Source organism: Canis aureus, chromosome 38 (assembly GCF_053574225.1).
Source record: "Canis aureus isolate CA01 chromosome 38, VMU_Caureus_v.1.0, whole genome shotgun sequence".
Classification (NCBI taxonomy): domain Eukaryota; kingdom Metazoa; phylum Chordata; class Mammalia; order Carnivora; family Canidae; genus Canis; species Canis aureus.
Window position 1 is genome coordinate 6,339,893 of NC_135648.1, and position 19,505 is coordinate 6,359,397.

At 37.9% G+C, this 19,505-nt stretch overlaps 1 protein-coding gene and 1 pseudogene across 4 annotated transcripts in view; one reads left to right on the top strand and one right to left on the bottom strand.

Moving 5' to 3' along the window:
* The window catches only part of TMCO1 (transmembrane and coiled-coil domains 1), a 51,076-nt gene that overhangs the window by 2,988 nt on the left and 28,583 nt on the right, over positions 1-19,505 (bottom strand). For 2 of the 4 annotated variants that reach the window (XM_077886922.1, XM_077886921.1), the window contains one exon: positions 14,305-14,449. In XM_077886922.1, the coding sequence (XP_077743048.1) occupies positions 14,305-14,449 (145 nt within the window). Of the gene's footprint in view, positions 1-2,455; positions 2,555-14,304; positions 14,450-19,505 lie in introns of all 4 variants that reach the window. The other 2 variants (XR_013374196.1, XR_013374195.1) reach the window with 2 other exon arrangements.
* LOC144307365 (AP-4 complex subunit sigma-1 pseudogene) lies at positions 9,595-10,309 on the top strand (annotated as a pseudogene).

The following is a 19,505-nucleotide window of genomic DNA, read 5'->3' on the forward strand; positions in this document are numbered from 1 at the left end:
TCTCAAGATGCAAAAAGACCTGGGTAAAAGAGTAGAGGTCACCATTCTCCACGGCAGTAATAACATCCAACATTTCTATTAACTTTAAAGTTTATACATAGTTCTTAGGACTAGATGCCAGTCCTTAGTTATCCTTGCTTTGGAGATGAGAAAGTTGAGCCAGAGAGGTTACAAGCCAGGACATGAACAGATATACAACTTAAAGTACAGTTTTCCTCTATTAAACCACTAAGAGATCCTTGTCTTAGGAATAAAAAATCTTGGGACACCTGGGTGGCTCAGCGGTTTAGCGTCTGCCTTCAGCCCAGGGCATCATCCTGGAGTCCCAGGATCGAGTCCCACATCAGGCTCCCTGCATGGAGCCTGCTTCTCCTTTAAAAAAAAAAAAAAAAAAAAAAAAGGAATAAAAAATCTTGTAGTAGGCCTGCCTATAAAAAAATTCTCAGTTATGAAGACTATGTAAGCACATGAGTATGTTATATCGTTAAGTAAATAAATGCATATAAATTCAAACCCACAGAAGGTACAACACACCAAGAGTAAGCCCTAATATAAATTATGGACTTTAGGTGATAATGAAATGTCATTTTAAGTTTACTGACCAGAACAAATGCACCACTCTGGTGCTAGAGGGTGGTAGTGGGGGAGACTGTACACATGTGGGGGCAGGCACTACATGGGAGATCTCTGTATGTTTTTTTTTTTAAAGATTTTATTTATTTGACAGAGAGAAAGAGAGAGAGAGTACAAGGAGGGGGAGTGGCAGGTAGAGGGAGAAGCAGACTCCCTGCAGGGCCTGATGCGGGACTTGATCCCAGGACCCTGAAATCATGACCTGAGCTGGAGGCAGATGTTTAAATGACTGAGCCACCTAGGCACCCAGGAAATCTCTGTACCTTCCACTCAAATTTGCTGTGTACCTAAAACTGCTCTAAAAAATAGTCTATGAAAATGCATATAAAACTGTAAAGATATGGGACGCCTGGGTGGCTCAGCGGTTGAGCATCTGCCTTTGGCTCAGGTTGTGATCCCGGAGTCCTGGGATCGAGTCCCACATCAGGTTTCCTGCATGGAGCCTGCTTCTCCTTCTGCCTATGTCTCTGCCTCTCTCTCTCTGTCTCTCATGAATAAATAAAATCTTTAAAAAACAATAAATAAAAATAAATAAAACTGTAAAGATACATGAAAAATAACAGTTTATGCCCTTTTCTCATTCCTTGCCTCCAACTTTTTGAAATATTGCTAACCAGGATAACTTATTTTTTTTAAGGATTTATTTATTAGAGAGAGAGAGAGAGAGAGCTAGAATGAGCATGAGAAGGGTAGGCAGCAGAAGGAAAAGCAGACTTCCCACTGAGCACAGAGTCTGACATAGGGCTTGATCCCAGGGCTCTGAGTTCATGATCTGAGCTGAAGTCAGATGCTTAAATGACTGAGCTACCCAGGCACCCCTAAACAGGATAATCTAAAATAAAGACACATGTTTCTATGGGTGCTATCTCAAAGTGCTAGGCATTGTTCTAAGTACTCCACACGCATGTTCTCATTTAATCCTCACAACAACTCAGTGAGGCAGGTTCGTTATCCTTACATGCAGATTAGGAAAAGTCAACCAGCAGGCCATGATTCAATACATTCTTACTGAACATGACCCTGTAACAGATATTTTTGTATGTATTATCTCCTTTATATCTTTCAATATGTATTTTGCTAAAAGACAAAAGCTATAATAATATATTAAGATGATATGGAACACTTAATATATATGCAAAATACAGTAATATTGCTAAGGTTACAGAAAAATATAAAACAACTATTTTGAATTTCTGTCCAGTCTTGTGTAATAGGATAACAACTGAGGAGTGTGTGTCAGAAGGGAAAAACAAAGGAAAAACATTTTCCCATAATCATGCCTTCTACTGGCAGGAAACCCAGAAAAACACCATTACAGGATTTGCGTTCCTTCCTCTTTGCAAAGGATAAGAACCGGTGATCAAGAAAAGGAAGTTGTTGGTTGCTAACTGGATATTTTGGGAAGACCCAGGTCACTAGCCATAAACACATTCTGCTTAAATGTTATTCCTTAGTCATTTGGCTAAAATAACTCAGCCATGGCAATCCTTAGTTTATCCTTTGTTAGTTTCTCTGGCATCAAGCAACCAGTCTTCACTTCCAATTGATTACACTTTCTCAAGTTCTCAAAACATAATCTTTAGTAGAGCCATAAAGCTGTGTGGAAATCCAGTCACTTCAGATGGCCCTATCCAACAGCCCCAGGGTTTTCACATTCTATCTAGATAGGTTGTTTGGGAGAATGATGTAGAGGTGAAATATTTACTGAAAACAATGGCAGTACAGTGGGGTCCCTGAAATATTACGGGGTCAGCAGCAGAAGATTTTTGAGTCCCGGTACTGGCTAACCAGGCAAACCAGCAAAAAGGCAATGTCTTCTCACCTTACCAAATCTCAAATGTCCAACCCCCTATGAAGAAGGAGGTTGACTAGAAGGAGGCTGACTAGATCAATCACTTTCAACCCTTTAGGCCACAGAATCCTTTAAAAAAAAAAAAAAAAATTTCATGAAAAAAACCCACTACAGAAAACGGGTAAAATACTGTTAGGGACTTGAAGCCTCCTGCTGGGCCCTTCAAACTTTTCTACCAAGCACTTTAAAGGAGCCAAAGTCCCCTGTGGCTCTAGTATTCTAGAATGTGACTATGCTGTAACAAACTATATTGCAGGTTTCAACATCTATCTTCCAAAGCGGAAATCAAAATTCTGAAAGGAACATGAGCACATCAAATCTGCACTAGAGTAATGCCACTTCCTTTATAATGCTGATGACATTTTCTGTCCTAGGTTGTCTAAAGGCCTTGCTTGTGATAAAGGTCTTTTTTTTTTTGAGGGGGTGAGGGGTACCCCCTCAGGGGTCAGAGGGGTCAAGTGATCAAGTGACAATCTGAATCTGTCTCTCTCCTAACCATCTTTCCAATGAAAATTTCCTTAGATCTTGTTTAGCCCTTTATTTGAGGATTAGTCAAGGAGAATGTTCTGAATTTTAGTTTAGTGCATGCAGGAAGACAAGATGTATGTTTGCATGTTATATGTACGTATGTATGTTATGTATTTTTAATCCTATAATGAACAGTAGGACACAGCTGGTACAGAGTGGGGTATCTAAAACTCAGAATGAAGCTGAAGTCTTACTGGTTCGAAAAACCAAAAGACAAGGATTAGGGTAACCACAGCAGCTTAAAATTGAGTGAGAAAATCCTGGAAAACAGTTAACAAGAGGGGTTCAAAACTACATTTAAACTGCCCAAATCTCTTAAACTATATATGTGTGAGACAGCCTTCATGCAGCCCAGCTGCGACTGAAATAACTTGAGATTTCAGGTAGGTAGGTACTGCCTACCACAAAGGAGAGAGTGTAGAGCCTGAGTGTCAGGTTATCTGCCTGCTTAACTAAAAAACTCAACACTCTCCCAAAGAGTAACAGAATCCAGAGTCTTTACTACCTATCCTAACAAGGTCCAATACACAATCCAAAATAATTAGATATATCAACACTGTTTTTTTTAAATTTTTATTTATTTATGATAGTCACAGAGAGAGAGAGAGAGAGAGGCAGAGACACAGGCAGAGGGAGAAGCAGGCTCCATGCACCGGGAGCCCGACGTGGGATTCGATCCCGGGGCTCCAGGATCGTGCCCTGGGCCAAAGGCAGGCGCCAAACCGCTGCGCCACCCAGGGATCCCTAGATATATCAACAAACAAGAAACCAGATCCATACTTAAGAGAGCAGGCAACAGAGTCCAACCTTCAGATTGTCCAAATGCTGGAATCAGTAGATAAGGTTTGTATTTTAAAGCAGCTAAGTAGGGCAGCCGGGGTGGCTTAGCGGCTTAGCAGTTCAGTGCCACCTTCAGCCGTTGAGCCATCCAGGCGTCCCAAGTAAATAAAATCTTAAAAAAAAAAAAAAAAGGGCAACTAAATAGGGGCACCTGGGTGGCTCAGCTGGCTAACCGATCAACTCTTGGTTTCATCGTTTAGCACAGAGTCTGCTTGAGATTCTCTCTCTCCCTCTCCCCTCAGAGTTTCAGGGTCCTCTTAGACAATACTGAAAAGACAAAGGTGTAAGAAACTGGTATCACAGAAGAAGAAGAAGAAGAGAGAAAGAATGGGCAGAAAATAACCTAGCAGGATAAAAAAAAATTAATATGCTAGGCAAATCCAGCCAAACTGCTGAAAACCAAACTTAAAGAAAAAAATCTAAAAGCAGCCAGAGAAAAGTGAAAAATTATCTACAGGGATACAAAGATATGAAGGACTTTTTTTTAATATTTTATTTATTTATTCATAGAGACACAGAGACACACACAGAGAGAGAGAGAGAGAGAGAGAGAGAGGCAGAGACACAGGCAGAGGGAGAAGCAGGCTCCACACAGGGAGCCCGACCTGGGACTTGATCCTGGGTCTCCAGGATCACACCCTGGGCTGCAGGTGGTGCCAAACTGCTGCGCCACCGGGGCTGCCCAATATGAAGGACTTCTTACAGAAACAGTAGAGGCAAAAAGATAATGGAAAGGCATTTTTAAATGCTGAAAGATTAGAACAAACAAAAAAACCCTAGTCAACCCAGAATTCTATATCCAGTGAAAATATCCTTTAAGAATAAAGATAAAATAAAAATATTTTCAGATAAATGAGGATCAAGGGTATTTGTCACTAGCAGACTTGCACTATAAGAAACACTTAAAAAAAAAAGAGAAAGAAAAAGGAATCACTGAATGCTGTACTGTGAGGTATTGACATCAAGCCATGGCACACAACAATTCCCCACTCAGGAGTCTTATATTCACTACGCACTATCAAGCCTCCATGCTTTTACTTATATTATTTCCCAGACCAAGAATGTTCTGATAAGATTGGAAAACCCCTACTTATCCTTCAAGATACAACTAAAATGTCCCATTTGTATAAAATCTTAGTTTCATCCCTTAGCCATTTTGCTTCCATAGCACATTTTTTTTCCTCCAATACTATTTTATACATGCACACACGTATAAAGAGCATCAGTCATACTCCACTTAAGGGTCTTTCCACACAGACTATGAGTTTCACAAAGGTAGAAACCACTGCTTCTTACCCTGTACTCTCAGCATCAAAGAATTCCTGGCATAATATAAAGACTTGAACCAATCGTCAGCAACCACAGGCAATACTTTAAATAAAGCCTTAAACTCATGCACTCATACAAATCACAAAGAGATCAGATTAAGGTAATGCCTGAATAATCTGTTGTCACTTACTAGTTAAGCTATCATTTTCTGAACCACCTGCATTCTCTAATTGATTTAAAGTTAAGTACTAAAAATGCAAACACTCTGCTTGTAGATGAGCTATACTGACATTAATGAACTAAGCTCTAAGTCTTAAAGTGACATATATTAATGATGAGGGACAGGAGATGACAGGCATTTAGTCTTCTCATTTTGATGGCCTTAAGATATACTGACACGACATAATTAGAACCTGTTTTTATACATACACAGGGCATATCAAAATCTTTGCCCTAAGAAAGCCAAGAATGAAAAAATAAATAAAATTTACTTATTTTTATCATTCTCATGACACACCTGTTGAGAGAGACAATAACAAATTCTCACTGATCTTTTACAGATTATAGTCATACATACATACAGTTGCATGTTAAGAGATGGGTGATAAAAAAAATAAATAAAACTTTCTTCCATTCTTCCTCAGCACCACTAGTTCTTTTTGCTTCCAAAGAAAGAATTCCATTCATAGGTTTTACAGTCATATAAATTCATAAGAATGGGCCAGTTTCTTCTTAGCTGTTTACCAGGTAAATTTGCTTGGGTTTTTACTGAGATTTAGAGCACTTTTTATACAAGAGATCACCATTTACACAATCTACTACTGACTCATAATAGGGAGAAAATAAAAAAAGCAAGTACTTTAATTTTGGGAATTAAGGAAATTTCCTTCCATTCTTGAATTTCGTCACTACCCAGGACTAACTTAACACCCCTGCTGGAAGCTGGCAGACCTACCATTTCCGCTGCTACAAATTCACACAAAAGAAATAGTTGCAGTGTGAAGGTCAAGGCAGCTAATCATATAATCACTAAGCATTACAGAATTTTTAAAAAGGAGAAAGATAAAATGGGAAAACACAATTAGATTTATTTTCAGTTAATGACATATCATGCTGTTTCAATCTATAAAAAGCAACCTTATCCTACCTTGAGCCAGGAAACAAATATTAATTTACAAAATACCCCAAAGGAGGGGGCACCAGTTGATTTTTTTAAAAATGTGACTGCTAACATTCTATATCATTGTCTTCTGATTATCCTAACATGTTGAGGTTGTCCACCAACCCCCTCGCACCTTTGTAAAAACAGACTCAGAGAGACTCAGAGATGTTGACATTCCCAAGGATAATTAGCCAGTAAAGTGGCAACAAGATTCAAACACTGGTGTCTTACCTCCAAATACTGTATCTCCTCAAACTTACAATGTGGTCCTCCTCTCTCCCCATCACTTTAAAGTTTCTAAAGTAGGAATGTGGCTTAAAATCTATCATATGATCAGTATAGCGTTACTTTTGCTCTCCCTTGAAATCTTTTAAGGTAATGGTAAATCAATTAATAATATCCTAGCATGGAAAAAATATGTACTAGATGAAAAACAGATTCACAAATACTTATGTGAACTAGTATTATATCATAATTTAGGTTCAAAGTTCAATCTTTGTTTCTGCTTCTATTCTGAAGGACTAATATAATAGAATTAACTTTAGGGGCACCTGGGTGGCTCAGTGGTTGAACATCTGCCTTCAGCTCAGGCCATGATACCAGGGTCCTGGGATCGAGTCCTGCATTGGGCTCCCCGCAAGGAGCCAGCTTCTCCCTCTGCCTATGTCTCTGCTTCTTTCTCTGTGTCTCTCATGAATAAATAAATAAAATCTTTTAAAAAAAAGAATATAAATGTACTTCTATATCCTCATATTTGATAATGATTTTTTTAAAGTGAAGCTATAGGTAGAAAAATTAACCCTTTAATTTCACAAGAAACAAAAGTTCCATGACGGCAAGGACCATAATTTTGTGTCAATTTTGTTTAAAACTGTATACTAAGCACCCAGCTTGGAGCCTGATACAGATCTGTGCTCAGTTTTGTTGAGTGAATAAACGAACAAACAATCTATCAAGGGATTATTACTAATGTGATGATGAGCTCTTAAGGATGGGAGAGAAGACTGAAACAGAGAGATACCCTTAATTCCACTGAATATCATACCTCCATCATAATAAGGGGAGCATTATTGTCATGTCATGAAGGGCATGTTGGTTTAATTACACCATCACTCACATTTAGTAAAGGAAGTGGATTCTGGTTAACATTGTAGAGATGTTATTAACTGACATATGTAAATATAATCATAATCTTTCACAAATAAAAGACTTTAAAAACATAAATTCAGGAAATCCAGTGGTAAAAGTATCTAATCACTTCAGCAAACTCTTGATACTTTCAAGGTACTGCTAAGAAAGGATTCTCATTCTCCTAGATGCTCTACTCTAATTTACTACTATCAGAAGACTTCCTTGTTAAAACAAGCAAGGCCACCCCCACTGCTGGAGGTAACTTGCATAAAATACACGTGGTTTTTACACGTTCAGCATAAAAATTAACCCTGAGCAAATGAAATTATGGTTTCACTCACTGAAACAAAAACATGAGAAATTACTCGTACCTTTTAATGTTAAATGGTCTCAGGTTGGTGGTGAACTGGCCTTAAGATTAACAGTCCTGGGTAAAATGATGCAGTAACTGAACACCAGCTGGCAAATCCGCAAAAACATTAAACATAAAATTGCAGCATGACCCAGCAATTCTATTTCTGAGTACACCCAAAAGAAGTAAAAGCAGAAACTCAGAAAGACATCAATACACCATGTTCACAGCAGCATTAGTCACAACGGGCAAAAGGTGTAAGCAACCGAAGTGTCCACTGACGGATGGATAAACAAGAAGGGGTATACACACACAATGAGATATTATTTGGCCTTAGAAAAGGAAGGAAATTCTGACACTTGCTACAATATTGGATGAACCTTGAAAACATGCCAGTCTCAAAAGGACAAACATTATATGATTCTATTTATATGAAATCAAATCCACAAATACGAGTAGTCAAATTCATAAAAAGAAAAAAGAAAGGTTGTTGTCAGGGATTGAGGTGCAGGGGTGATGCAAAGCCTATGTAGGGTTTTCATGTAGGAAGATGAAAACATTTTAAGATGGATGGTGGTGATAGTTTTATAACAACGTAAATCAACTTAATGTTGTAGAACTGTCCAGTTGAAAATGGTTAAACAGTAAATTTTATGTTGTGTGTATTTTAACACAATAAATGAGAAAGATTAATAGCACTGGAATTACTGGATATAGGAAACAGGAAGTAGCGTCTGGACATAAAGAGAGGATTAACTGGAGGATTCTGCAGGAATACGGCTACCACAGGCAGTCACACTGGTAAGTTTAAGCCTCTGAGACTCTCTAGGCAGGAGATACTCATTTGGCCTACTCCTATTCCTTTACCCTGAGGGTTCAGATCACACTGCCTGGCTCACCCTATGACATCAGCACATTTCAAAAGACCTCTTATCTGAACAAGATGTGAAGGAAGGAGTGCCTCCACTCAAACACCTGTCACTGGGACTGAACAGACCTTCAAATTTCAAAGGTGAGTTTAGATAGGCACTCCAGAGAAAATCCTATGAGGCTGATGGCAAGGATTTGTTGTATTCACATGCACACCAGATTCAAGACCAATCATTCACCTCGCTGCATTCTTTTGACCCTTTGGCTTCTTAGGCTTTGAAAAAAAAGGAGTAGGCAAGCTGCGATCTCAAATGAATCCGTTTTTATGTTTTCCTTCCTAAAAATCCACCTAATAGTTGGCAAAGAAACAATAAGATACACCAGTATGAACTCCAAATGGATTAGCTAATCATTTAAGTGCAAAGAATGAAACCAAAAAAATACTAATAGAAAACAGGATGAATTTCCTTATAACTTTGGAGTGCAGAATTTTCTAACCATAATCTAAAATCCAAAAGACCAATCTGACTGAAAAAGAAAAAAAAAAACAGCAAACAAAATTTTGTGTGGCAAAAACCATTGTAAGTAAAACTGAAACACAAATGACAAAGGACGCCTGGATGGCTCAGTGGTTGAGCATGTGCCTTTGGCTCAGGGCGTGATCCCCGAATCCCGGGATCAAGTCCCACATCAGGCTCCCTGCAGGGAGCCTGCTTCTCCCTCTGCTTGTGTCTCTGTCTCTGTGTCTCTCATGAATAAATGAGTAAGATCTTTAAAAAGAAAACAAAAACAGAAAAAAGTCAAAATGGCTGCCCCAAGGAAGCCCGTACCACGCAGCTAGCAAGGGCTGGGGAACAAGCTTCTGTGGGAAAGGGGGAGAGGGGCTCTCGGAAGAGCTCTCGCCAGAGCCGTAGGCAGGACTATCGCCCCCACTCCGCGCCCCCGCCCCCAGCTGCACAGGTTCTAATTACAGAATTACAGGCACCTCTTGACATAACTTTTGAACTATCTGGAAAAACACTGGCCAGAAAAAAAAAATGATAAATTTTTTCCTAATGGTGAATAAACAAGGACAGACCCGACTTTCTAAATACTGTGAACATGTGGAGATTAATAAGCGTACACTTCTTGAAACGGAAATCATAAAGAGCTGTCTCTCCTGATCCAGTGAACAATGCTCTTTCATTGAATTTAAGGATTTCAAGCTGATATATCGACAGTATGCAGCTCTCTTCATTGTGGTTGGAGTTAATGGCACAGAGAATGAGATGGCAATTTATGAATTTATCCATAACTTTGTGGAAGTGTTAGATGAGTACTTCAACCGAGTGAGTGAATTAGATATAATGTTTAATTTGGACAAAGTACACATCATTTTGGATGAGATGATGTTAAATGGCTGCATTGTGGAAACAAATCGGGCAAGAATTCTTGCCCCTCTACTCATCCTTGACAAAATGTCAGAAAGCTGAATGATGGCTCTGCCAGACAAGAGCTACTTGTAAGTGAGAATACCATGGAATGAATACCTTTCAACATCTGTAGCCCAAAAAATCTGGAAGACTCTGTATTGCAAAATGGGGTGTCTTCCAAAAACAATTTAAATAGGTGTTTCCCACACTTCCTAAATGGAAAACAAAACTGCACATTAAAATATGGTGTACAAAGAAAACTTTTCTCTGAACTAAGAGACAAGTTTTGTTTTCTAGCCATAAGCATTTTTCTCCCCACTTGTTCAAATTTTGTTGCGTTCTGAGGGTAACTTTTTTGTTCTTTGTTTCTCTTTGTACATTTAATTCCGGACTAGCAGCATGGGAAGAACATGTGACAACTATCAGCCAATAAAATTTTAAACATAGTAAAAAAAAAAAAAAAGAGAGAGAGAGAGAAAACAAAAACAAATGACAAGCTAGAAAAATTATGTGTGACTTACAGTACACGGAGAGGGCTAATCTCCAACATAAAAGCTAAAAAGTCAAAAAAAAGACCAACAACCAGGGACACCTAGGTGACTCGGGTTGAGCATCTGCCTTTGGCTCAGGGCGTGACCCCGGGGTCCTGGGATCAAATCCCACATCTGGCTCCCTGCAGGGAGCCTGCTTCTCCCTCTGCCTATGTTTCTGCCTCTTTCTCTGTGTTTCTCATGAATAAATAAAATCTTAGGAAAAAATATAACAAGTCTCTCTCTCTCTCTCTCTGTGCCTCTCATGAATGAATAAATAAAATCTTTAAAAAATATATAACAAGCGGACAAAAACAGATAACCAAAAACTTCTATGATATAAGGCAAAATATGACCAATCATTATGGAAACCTGAATCATTCTATATTAGTTTTCCCATTACTCACTCCATTTTATATCCCCAAACAAGCAAACAAAAAAACCCCAATTCACTATGTTCTCTTAAAACTACTTTATACCACAGTATATATCGGAAACCAAGTGGCCTACTTCTTTGCCTAAGAATGGCCTCACTGGGGAAATCATAGTACATCTATTATTTGAATTTCTGAAAGCCTTCTGTTTTATGGCTGCTCATTTCACAGGCATCTACACAATTACCATGTAACCTAAGATCCTAAGAAGTAAACAAAACAAAACAAAACATGGAAATAGTAAGCTAACAAGCATTTTAATTCAGAGAGAAGCTTATATTTCATAGTAACACTTCAAATGCTAAGGTATATCAGAATGGATAGAAGTTCATAATCCTCCGATACATATGCTAACAACTAGTGAGGAACAGGTCAGAAATATACAGCTACTAAAATAAAAATTATAAAATTAGGTCACTGGTGATTTTTCTATGATTTTTAATATATTACAATACCTTGTTTAAAATTTGGGTAATAAAATGATCTGCCCAAGATGAGCACCACTCGGGATGCGGCAACAAGTCAGAATTCACCATTGATTTTGGGGAAAAGAACTGTATACAAAACAAATCTTTCAAATACAACACTGTTATATTAGCTATGCAATACTGTAATATTGTCCCATTCCAGGCACTGATAATATCAGTGTATGGAAAGGACAAGTAGAAATCAAAATTTTGAGTATGCACCCTTCCCGGCTCAAAACACATTGAGTGTGTGTGTGTGTGTGTGTGTGTGTGTGTGTGTGGCCAGGGGTGGGAGTTGCCACCCTTTTCCTCCCCTTCTCTGTACTCAATAAGCAATTATTTTATTAAGCTGTACCACTGAAGGATCTACCTTCCTATTTAACTTTATAGCACATATTAAGCACTGTAGTTCTCAGGGGCTAGCCTACCATGCTGGTCCACTGACTGTTTTTATAAATAAAGGTTTATTGGAACACAGTCAATACTTATTTATATATTGTCCATGGCTGCTTTCATACCTTAATGGCAGAGCTGAGTAGCTGTGACAGTCTCTGCCTGAACCTTCCAGGATTAGCAGACTATGGCTGACCCCTTGCCTGGTTTTGTAAATAAAGTTTTGCTGGAACACGGCCATTCATTCATTTACATACTGTCTAGGACTGTTTTCATACTATAATGGCAAAGTTGAGTAGTTACAACAGAGTGTATGGCCTGAAAAGTAAATACAAAAATATTTACTATCCAGACCTTAACACAAAAGATTTGCTGATAAATGAACATTGCATTCCTGATAAGATTTAACTGCTCAACAAACACCTCACCAGATTCTCTGAAATAACGGAAAGGAGTTTAAAGACCAGCTTGACCTGAACTTCCTCAACGATCATTCTTAACATTTATTTCATTTTAAAAACTCTACAGCTTCAGGGCAGCCTGGGTGGCTCAGTGGTTTAGTGCCACCTTCAGCCCAGGGCATCATCCTGGAGACCTGGGATCAAGCCCCACATCGGGCTCCCTGCATGGAGCCTGCTTCTCCCTCTGCCTGTCTCTGCCTCTCTCTCTCTGTATCTCTCATGAATAAATAAATAAAATCTTTAAAAAACACACACACACAACAACAACAACAAAACTCTACAGCTTCAGATGGTGATTTCTAGGTAGCAATGTCCAGGTAGTGCAAATGGTCCATCTAAAATGCCTTTTGTGAGCTATCACACATAAAGTATTAATATCTGCATGTAATTAAAGTAGAATTGCTCTTAGTTGCTTGAAGTAGAATGTATGCATCACTGTAGTTCATTAATATTTGGACACAAGCTGGAATTTAAAAATTTCGGATTTAAATAATCAAATTTAAGAGCAACATTCTGGAAATCAACAGACCTCTGCTAAACCAACAAAGGAGATCTGTGTTGTCACTATCCTGGTTTTCATGTTTAGACAGACTAAATAAAATGCTTCACTACAGAGACATTTTGAAAGGTGTATTATACATCTCAGTTACACAAGAATACAACTTCCAGTGGACATACCCACTTAGCTGCTCCATAAACATCTCCAACAGCTTATCTTCTACCCAACCTACTCCTTGTTCCTCTATACCCCCCTCTTAATGAGACTAATCTCCATTTGGTCACCAAAGCCATACCTGGGAGCACATAAATTTCTCCTTTCTCACCAAGTTCTGCTTCTTTACCTCTGCATATGTCTCATCTTTGCCCTCTCCCTTTCATCCTTCTCATCACTGCAATAGTTTAGGACATAACGATTTTTTGCTAGACAATTTGGATAGTCTTCTGGTATTTGTGCACCTTGCCAGGCTCCTCTCACAACTATCCTTCAGAAAGCAGTTAAGTGTCAGAAAACGTTGCCAGGAAGCCTTGAAACCTGGTTGCACTAAATCTACAAAAGGAGGAGGTGGGAGGCAGCCAGAGAAAGAGCATTCACAAAAAGTAAATCTGAGTGAGTGGGACATGGGAGCTGTCAGGCAAGTCAGAATGGTTAGAATGTTGGATGAGAGATGAGGTGAGGAAAAAGCCTTAAGCAGTAGATCTTTGCAAGTTTCAAACTATAATTCCATTTCCTACTTTTCCTCACATGCTAGGCCAACCAAAAAAATCTGCTACCATTGACAGTATTCAGAAGAAGAAAAAGTACAAGTCTCATGTGTCAACTTCCCCATGGCAATGCCTGCTGAATGGTAGCTGTGTTCAAAAACTGAAATATAAAAAGTTCTTAAGCCAGAGACTTTAATTAACCCCTCTTACTTTTTAAGTTCTATTTCAAAAAGCTACTTCATTCTCTAAACCTTTCCGCCTGAATCTTCCCCCACTAATCAAATGTTATGTTTCTCTCTGGGGTCTCCCAACGATCTATACTTCTCTCTTGGCTCTGTTTTTTCACTATGAATGTCTGATAATCATGGTGGCCAAATGTAAATTTTCTAATGCAGACTTGAGTATCTCAACTGTGAATAACCTAAAGTCACCCAATGTTACGTTTGTGTTCCTAAAGTGCCAAAAAGCACTGGCATAGAGAAGAAATGATACTGAGAAGACCAAACTTGCTCTTCACTTTTGTATCTTTAGATGGTTCCAATGAAGAAGGAACCTAGGAGCTCCAAGAATGGGATATGGAACCATGTTTGGTTTATGGCTACTTCTCATCCCAAAGAATCCACAGTCTAGATCCATACACATTTAAAACAGCTTCAGAGGAGCTACTGGGATTCTATAATATTTCTGGTATTAAAAAAGTAAAAGCTAATTTAGGGCCAGAAAGCAAGGAAGAATAAATGTATTTAATAGTGGATATGGTCACTCACCTGTCGAATTGACATGGTACAGAGAATATACAGAAAGATGAAGGAACAGTCTGTGGTGTCATCCCCCAGCAGATTTCGATGAGACAGTCCTTGGATATAGGAAAGGGGGGTGAAAGGCAGTTTTGCCACCACTCTACCATCAAATCTAAAAAGGAAAAAACAAAGAATTGTTATTTTTGGAAGACTGACAAGCTTCTTAGTTCCAGGGAAGAATCTGAGACAGAAATAGAACTCTTAAGTCCCTTGATCTCTAAAACACAAAGAGTAAGTAATATTCTAAAAAGAGACCTAAAGAACAAGGATGTAAGGAAGGGCCTAGATTTTTCCATCAATCTTTTTCTAAACTGATTCTTAATTCTTTCAGTATCAGAACCCCTTAACACTCTGAAAAATTAATGAGATGCCTACATTATTTAAAGGTTATAGTTATCAATATTAACTGCTTTATAAATTAAAACTGAGGAATGTTAAAATATTTATTAAATTATTTAAAAGGTAGCAATAAATTCATTATATGTTAAGACAAATATTTTTATGAAAAATAACTATCTTTTCCAAAACAAAAAAGAATTTAGTGAGAAGAAAGGCTTTTTTTTTCTTTAGGCAAATGTCTTTAATGTTTTCCTTAATAGAATATTGCTGGATTCTCATAGCTGCTTCATGATTCAGGCTGGTGCAATAATGTATATTATGAAGCCCTGAAGCCTCTGGGAAATTCCACTTTACACTAAAAAGATAGTAAGAATAAAAAAGGAAAATAACATCTCAGAATTATTTTGGCAGTAATGTTTATCTCAAGGACTTACTAAGAGTCTCAAAAAGCTCCAGGGATCCCCAGACTATACTTAGAGAATCACTGTTTTAAACTATGGCACCAATAAGTATTTAAGAACCCTTTTTTTCCAAGACTCAGAGACTCCCAATACACACCTTAAACAGGCTAAACACTTCTGAATAGAAATTCATGGAATATATAGTGGTGAATGAAAAAAGTAGATTCTTAAAATGCACACACAATACTCTTGAGATAACTTTTAACATACTGTTAGTGTTTGAAAGTTTTTTTTTTTTACTTCTAAATTAGAAAGGAAAATTTTTTTTAAAGATTTTATTTATTTATTCATAGAGATGCAGGGAGAGAGAAAGAGAGAAAGAGAGAGAGAGAGAGAGAGAGAGAGAGAGAGAGAGGCAGAGACACAAGCAGGCTCCATGCAGAGAGCCTGACGCGGGACTCGACCCAGGGTCTCCAGATCACGCCCTGGGCTGCAGGCGGCACCAAATCGCTGCACCACCAGGGCTGCCCGGAAAAAATGTTTCTAAAAGAGAAAAACTTAGAAAAAAGCTATAAGAAAATGCATATCAGCATTTATGTTGAAGTGCTGAGGATGTTAGCTTCTTTCATATTTTTCTATAAATAAGTAGTATCAGTCAATAACAAAAATCATAAAAATTAATGTGATTAAAGATAGTGATATTTTACATTAGAGAAATATATGACTGTATCAGCTAAATTATCCAAATAAAGTCTCTAATTCCAGTTAAAATAGCCAGAAAATTCCCTCTTAGAAAAACACTTGGGGGGGCTTGGGTTGCTGTTGGTTTAGAGTCCGACTCTTGATTTCAGCTCAGGTCAGTTGTGAGATCAAGCCCCAGGTTGGGCTCCATGCTCAGCAGGGTCTGCTACAGATTCTCTCTCTCTCTCTCTCCCTTTCCCGCTGCCTGTCCCCCACGTGCTCTCTAAATACATACATACATACATAAACAAAATCTTAAAAAGAAAAAAGAAAAACATCCGGAAGCCTGGCTGGCTCAGTCAGTGGAGTGTGAGACTCTTGATCTCAGGGTTGAGTCCGAGCCCCACCTTGGGTATGGAACTTACTTAAATAAAAATTAATACACACACACACGCACACACACACACACACACACACATATAAAGGAAAATGCTTGGTATACAAAATGTTTCTAGGGAGAGGAAAAAGAGAACTAGCAATACCTCTTTGTTTCCGGGGGAAAAAAAAATCCCTAAACACCCAGATCAACTACTTTGGTTCTAAAAAACTTCTTAGACAACTGTGCTGCCAAGAATATAGAAGAGAGTGAATTTGATACCTTCTATATGACTGTCCACTTACTACTTCCAACTGCCTTTCTAGTGCATATTTATACAGGGAAAGGCTCAATCATGAAGTGACTTTACTTGTATACGACAAAAGTATTTAAAGATCTGCTTGAAATAATCACTGTCATTCTCTTCCACTAGCTTCACAAAAGCAAAACAAAAATAATAGCTTTTTCAGGGGAAGATATTCCCATTTTCTCACAAGTATTAGGTGCAGTTGCCCCAATATTTTCTGGTTATACGCTATACACAACATGCTGCTCTAGGTATGCCACTCTGACCGTCCTACTGCACAGTTAGACTATAGGAAGGGATGGAACAGATATAAGCTGTCTATCCCCCCTTATTGCTAACATACAAACCCAATAAATTCACTTTATGTAGTCATTTTATTTTCTGTCATTTTCAACTTGAAATTATAACCAAAAAGCAAAACCAAAAATAAAACCTTTTTAGAATCAATAAACAAATTCAGTAAAGTTTCAGGATATAAAATCAACATACAAAAATCATTCTATGCATTTCTATACACTAAAAATGAGCTATCTGAAAAAGAAATAAAGAAACTAATCCTATTTATAATAGCATCAACAAAAATAAAATATTTAGGAATAAATTTAACCAAGGAGATAAAAGATCTGTACAATGAACACTCTGACACATTGATGAAATACGTTGAAAAAGACACAAATAAATGGAAAGATATCTGTGTTCATAGATTCGAAGAGTTGATATTATTAAAATGTCTATACTAACCAAAGCTAGCTAGCTATTTATTTTATTTATTTATTTATTTATTTATTTATTTATTTATTTATTTATTTTTAAGATTTTATTTATTCATCACACACACACACACACACACACAGAGTGGCAGAGACACAGGCAGAGGGAGAAGCAGGATAAAAATTAACTCAAAATGAATGAAGAACTTAAACATAAGACCCAAAAAGGTAAAATTCCTAGGAAAAAACACAGAAAAAAGTTCCCTGACATTAGCTAGGACTTTCTTGTATATGACAGCAGAAGCACATGCAGCAAAAATCAACTATATTAAATGAAAAAGCTTCCATATAGCAAAAGAAATAAGCAACAAAATGAAAAGGCAATCTATGGAATGGGAGAAAAAAGCATGTAAACCATGTATCTGATTAAAGGGTTAATATCCAAAATATAAGAAACTCAAAACTCAACAGTAAAAAAAAAAAAAAAATCTGATTTTTATTTTTATTTATTTTTATTTTTTTATGATAGTCACAGAGAGAGAGAGAGAGAGAGAGAGAGGCAGAGAGAGACACAGGCAGAGGGAGAGAGAGAAGCAGGCTCCATGCACCGGGAGCCCGACGCGGGACTCGATCCTGGGTCTCCAGGATCACGCCCTGGGCCAAAGGCAGGCGCTAAACCGCTGCGCCACCCAGGGATCCCAACAATCTGATTTTTAAAAGGGCAGAAGATCTCCATAGACATTTTCCTCAATAAGGTATACAAATGGGCAAGTACAAGAAAAGGTACTCAACATCACTAATCACCAAGGAATTATAAATCAAATTCACAATGAGGTATCAATTCACTTCTGTAAGAATGGCTATCATCAAAAAGACAAGAGATAACAAATGCTGGCAAAGATGTAGAGAAAAGGGAATCCATGTACAGTGTTGTTAGGAATGTAAGCTGATGCAGCCACTATGGAAAATACAATGGAAGTTCCTCAAAAATAAAATAAAAATATAACTACCATATGATTCAGCCATTCCACTTCTGGGTATAAATCCAAAATAAATGAAATAAATTCCTATCTCAAAGAGATATCTGTACTTCATGTTCATCATAGCATTAATCACAACAGCCAAGACAAGAAAACAATCTAAGTGTCCACCTACAAATGAATGAATAAAGCAAATGTGAGATAGATATATACACATTTACACAATAGAATGCTACTTAGCCACAAAAGGGAAGGAAATCCTGCCATTTATAACAACAGAATAAACCTTGAGAGCGTTATGCTTAGTGAAATAAGCACAGACAGAGACCAAAATAATATGATATCACTTAGCTATGAGATCTAAAAAAAATGAACTCATGGAAACAGAGTGAGATTGGTGGTTGGGAGACGCTGGGGGATGGGAAAAATAGGAAAATGTTGGTCAAAGGATACAAACTGGGCAGCCCGGGATCCCTGGGTTGCGCAGTGGTTTGGCGCCTGCCTTTGGCCCAGGGCACGATCCTGGAGACCCAGGATCGAATCCCACATCAGGCTCCCGGTGCATGGAGCCTGTTTCTCCCTCTGCCTATGTCTCTCCCCCCCCCCCCTCTCTCTCTGACTATCATAAATAAATAAAAATTAAAAAAAAAACAAAAAAACAAAACAAAACAAAACTGGGCAGCCCGATGGCTCAGCGGTTTAGCGCTGCCTTCAGTCCAGGGCGTGATCCTGGAGACCCAGGATAGAGTCCCATGTTGGGCTCCCTGCATGGAGCCTGCTTCTCCCTCTGCCTGTGTCTCTACCTCTCTCTCTCTCTCTCTGTGTCTCCCATGAATAAATAAATAAAATCTTAAAAAAAAAAAAAAAAGATACAAGCTTCCAGTTATAAAATGAGTAAGTTCTGCGTATCTAATGTACAGTCTGGTGATTATAGTCAACAATATTGTATTATATACTTTAAGTTGCTAAAGCAGTAAATCTTAAATGTTCTCACTGCCACAACAAAGTTATAACTATATGAGGTTACGGATGTGTGAACTAACCTTACTGTAGTAATCATTTCACTCGATGTGTATCAATTCACTACATGTAAATCACGTGTGTACACATACATAAACAATGTTATATATTATATGTCAGTTATATCTCAATAAAGCTGAAAAAAATATTTAGAGAAAAAAAGGAAAACTATTTATGTCCTATAAGTTATTCATTTCTGTGTATCTACTATGCATGACACCTTAAGCCAGCCATAAATATGAAAAAAAAACTTCCATGAATTCTTATTTTTATTTATTCTTTATTTTTAAGATTGTATTTATTTATTCATGAGAAACAGAGAGAGAGGCAGAGACACAGGCAGAGGGAGAACCC